The sequence below is a fragment of the Microtus ochrogaster genome, chromosome 5, assembly GCF_000317375.1.
Source record: "Microtus ochrogaster isolate Prairie Vole_2 chromosome 5, MicOch1.0, whole genome shotgun sequence".
Lineage (NCBI taxonomy): Eukaryota > Metazoa > Chordata > Mammalia > Rodentia > Cricetidae > Microtus > Microtus ochrogaster.
This window is the reverse complement of record NC_022012.1, coordinates 12,936,783-12,940,688: the sequence shown is the minus strand read 5'-3', so window position 1 is coordinate 12,940,688 and position 3,906 is coordinate 12,936,783. Positions and strand designations below refer to the sequence as shown.

Sequence of the window (3,906 nt, the reverse complement as noted above, 5' to 3'; positions counted from 1 at the left end):
TGCCCTGTGGGCAGTGCAAGGTCCTCCCCACTCCATCCAGGTCTAGGAAGGTGAGCATCCAAACTGTTGTTGTTGTAGTTTGTTTGTTTTTACTTTATTTGGTTTCTGCTTGTCAGAAGCAACCAGTATGCTTGTTCTGCATCTTTATGAGTGTCTGTGTATTTCTGTGTGTGGAGTGTGTATCTGTGATTTCACTCTACCCCCAGGCTGGCTTATTAAACCTCTGAAAGAAACATCTACTTCAGCTGGTTCTCATCAGAGGATGCAGTGGACACTGTTATCTGAAATGAAGGCTGAAAACATTAGATCTTTTCTCCGGTAAGTTTGTGTTGCATTCTTATTGTAGAAATAGTGTTTGTTGCATGAACAGATGAATTTAAACTTGGCCCGCCTTTATTTATATGTGAAATTATACATTGTTCATCAATTCACTGATTTTTTAAAAAATGTGTCTAAACCACTAAGGATGAAATCCATGCTTGTTACAGAGGTGCCGTTTCTCACCCATAACTTCATCCCGCAGGAAAGGGTCTGATTGGTGTATTTAGAGACCTTTCATCTTCATGTAACCTTGAACTGCAACTGAGTGAGATGTTTTTGTTCCTTGTGCATGGGAATCAGAAGAATGTTATGTCTTCCTTTCTCCCAGCACCCTTTCTTTACTGCCTTCTGTTAAGAAGAGTTAGGACACTGGCAGCCGGGTGACTTAGAAAGGAGATCAGCCCTTCTGACTGGTTTTCTTATTTTGCAAATTTTTTTTTCTTTTCTTTTTCTCAATCACTGAACGAAATGGAAACATAAGGACAGTGTAAACTTTTCAACTTCTTTTGCAAGGCAGTTTCTATAACACGTTTTTGTTCTCAGACTCCCTCAAAAGGAGTGCTACAAACAAATCAGCTTTGTTGGATTATAATTTGCATAAACGACACAGTTCAAAACCTTGCAGTTTTGAGCTGGAGAGATGGCTCAGAGGTTGAGAGCGCTGGGTGCTCTTCCAGAGGTCCTGAGTACAATTCCCAGCGGCCATGAGGTGGCTCACAACCATCTGTAATGAGACAGGGAGCTCTCTTCTGGCCTGCAGGTATACATACAGATGGAGTATTGTATACATAATAAATAACTTTAAAAAAAAAAAAAAACCTTGCAGTTTTATAACTGTTTACTGGCTTGTTTCTTCTGGCTTGCTCAGTTTGCTTTTTTATTGATTCCAGGACTGCCTGCCCAGGCATGGCACTGCCCACAGTGGCTGGGCCCTCGCAAAACAACCATTAATCAAGAAAATGCCCCACAGACGTACCTAAAAGGCCAGTCTGAAGAAGGCAATTCCTCAATTGAAATTCCCTGTTCTAGAAGACTCTAGGTTGTCAAGTTGAAAACAAAAGAAAACAAACAACCCATAACCAACAAAAGGATGTAAAGTAGAAATCAAATATACCTAGGCTCCATGTATTTCTCTCTAGTTGTAAAATAGCTAGTCTAACCTCATTTGTACTTTGTAAAAGAAATATTTGACATTAAACATCTATAGCCTGCAGTTTTCACTTAATGGCTTAACTAGAGAGAGAAAGCTTCACAGAGCTTGATAATTGAGTCTTCATTTTTCAGTCATAGTTTGCAGGTGGGAGAGGGTAAGACTCAAGCAGAGGGAAAAAAATTATGTCTGGAAAGAAGGCCTATGCAAAGTCTGCAAACGACAACAATGACCGTGGAAAGAGCACTGTTGAGCGGAAGCTTTGATTGAGCACAGTAACAGGGAAGGAGGCTGGGGTAGGAGGATTTTAGTCTGAGTATCTTGAGCAATTGTGCAATAAGAGCAGACCAACTACTGAAAAATACTATTTCTCAAAATCAGAAAATTATAATTTCAGGTTCTAGCTATAAAAATATGAACTACTTTTTCAGCTCCCTTATTTGCAAACTAAGGAAAAGGAAGAGCGGTGGTGAGGATGGAGACACACTGTAAAAGTGCTGGTTCCAAGTTTCCAATGAAAATGCATCTTCATGTCCATGGAGGGTTTGTTTTTCTTTTTTTGTTTTTGCTAATTTTTTGGTCATCCTTTAGTTAACTTTAAAACTAATTTACAAAAATTTTTATTTTTTTCTCTACTGTTGCAAGTGGAAAAGAGAAGAAACCTTTAACATAATATTTGTGAAATAAATCTTATGAATAACTCCTTGTGGGGTTATTAAAATGCTATAGTTCATTCCCACCCAGACTAAGAAAATATCACCCAAGGAAGTTTGACAGATCTGTGCTTCTCAAGTCACAAAAAAGATTTTGGCACTAAAGAATACAAAAATTCATAGACCTTAATTTCAATGAAGTAAATACACTTCTACATACCTGTTACAACTGATAGAATCATCTAAGCCAAATGCAGAGTACCTGGCTGTCCCTGAGAAATGCTGAGACTTCTCCCTCAAAATGTCCTCCATTTACTCATAAACATCAGGGTGTTGCATTGTCCTAGAGCAGTGACATTCTTAAAGGTGTCTTCTCGCGTTTGGTTCCGTGCTAGTGTGTTTACCATGGAATTCGTCGTTTCTGCAGGGAACATAACATGAAGATTGGTTGGCTGGTTGGTTTTGGTTTTGGTTTTTTCAAGACAGGATCTCATTATGTAGCTCTGACTGTCCTAGAACTCACTGTGTAGACCAGGCTGGACTTGAGTTATAACTGCTTCTGGCTTCTGCGTACTGGGATTAAAGACATGCACCACTGTGCCCAGCTATACCATGAAAATTGAAGTTGTGTTCAATTATTTTAAAGAGTCATGTCTAAGAAATTGGTATATCTGACTGAGATTTTTCTATGTCTGATACATAATTGGCATGGACTGCTTCAAGGGAGAGCCATGGAGCCTTGTTTGGATGCACGCTCTTACCTTCCAATTCTATTGATCTCATTTCAGGTCCTTTACAATAGCTCCTCATCTGGCAGGAACAGAACAAAATTTACTACTTGCCAAAAAAATCCAAACACAGTGGAAGAAATTTGGATTAGATTCAGCCAATTTGGTTCATTATGATGTTCTCTTATCTTACCCAAATGAGACAAATGCAAACTATGTATCGATTGTGGATGGCCATGGAACTGAGGTGATGTGGAATTCTTGGGAGTTTTCTTATCTTGAAATCCCTGGTTTGTACTTTGCCCCTGAGACAGGATCTCACTTTTTAGCTTTTGCTGGCCTGGAATCTGTTGTATGAGCCAAACTATCCTCAAATCTGTGGTAAGGTGCACACAACCAACCTAATTCATTGCTTGTTTCTTGCTTCTTCACTAATTGGAATGCAGAGTCAAGTACCAATATAAATTTGTTGATAGTGTGGTGCCGTTCACATAATTCAGAAATGGTGATGTGCTGCACTCTTCCGTGTCTATTTGTGTTAAGCATGGTACTAATTCCTTAGGCCAGAATGAAGACTAGTACATATTTCCTTTGCTTAGGGGGCTGAGGCAGACAAAGGCATATGTCATTTAAAATCAGTAGGCTAAGTTCTGGGAAGAGAGAACTAAGGTTCAGCCATTTAGCCTAAACAAGGAGATAAAAAGTCTTGCTGGAGGAACTGATACATGAGTCAGAAAAGAGAATAAGAGTTTAACCACATGAAAACTTAAAGCAAGGAAGAGAGTTCTAGTCAGAGGAAGTACTAGACATGCATGAAAGTGTATCCTGGCTCAGTATTATTGGCAGAGTCTAAAGATTTTATATGTTACAATAATGTGAAAGCAAAGTGGACTACAGAAAGGGGTAGAGGAATAGATAAGCTCTGGAGACGGGTCATAGGATTATATTGTATCTTAAGGAGTTAGAGATGGCAAGATTCAACTATGAGACCTTCTGAAAATCATAGGCAAGGACTGCAAAGCATGTTAGGGAGGGCTCTTTTTTTTTTTTTTTT

At 39.0% G+C, this 3,906-nt stretch overlaps 1 protein-coding gene across 1 annotated transcript in view; it reads left to right on the top strand.

The window, feature by feature from the left end:
- Positions 1 to 3,906, top strand: part of Naalad2 (N-acetylated alpha-linked acidic dipeptidase 2) — a 46,865-nt gene that overhangs the window by 1,096 nt on the left and 41,863 nt on the right. The window contains exons 3-4 of the mRNA XM_026779286.1: positions 207 to 318; positions 2,913 to 3,099. Coding sequence (XP_026635087.1) covers positions 207 to 318; positions 2,913 to 3,099 — 299 coding nt within the window. The remainder of the gene's footprint in view (positions 1 to 206; positions 319 to 2,912; positions 3,100 to 3,906) is intronic.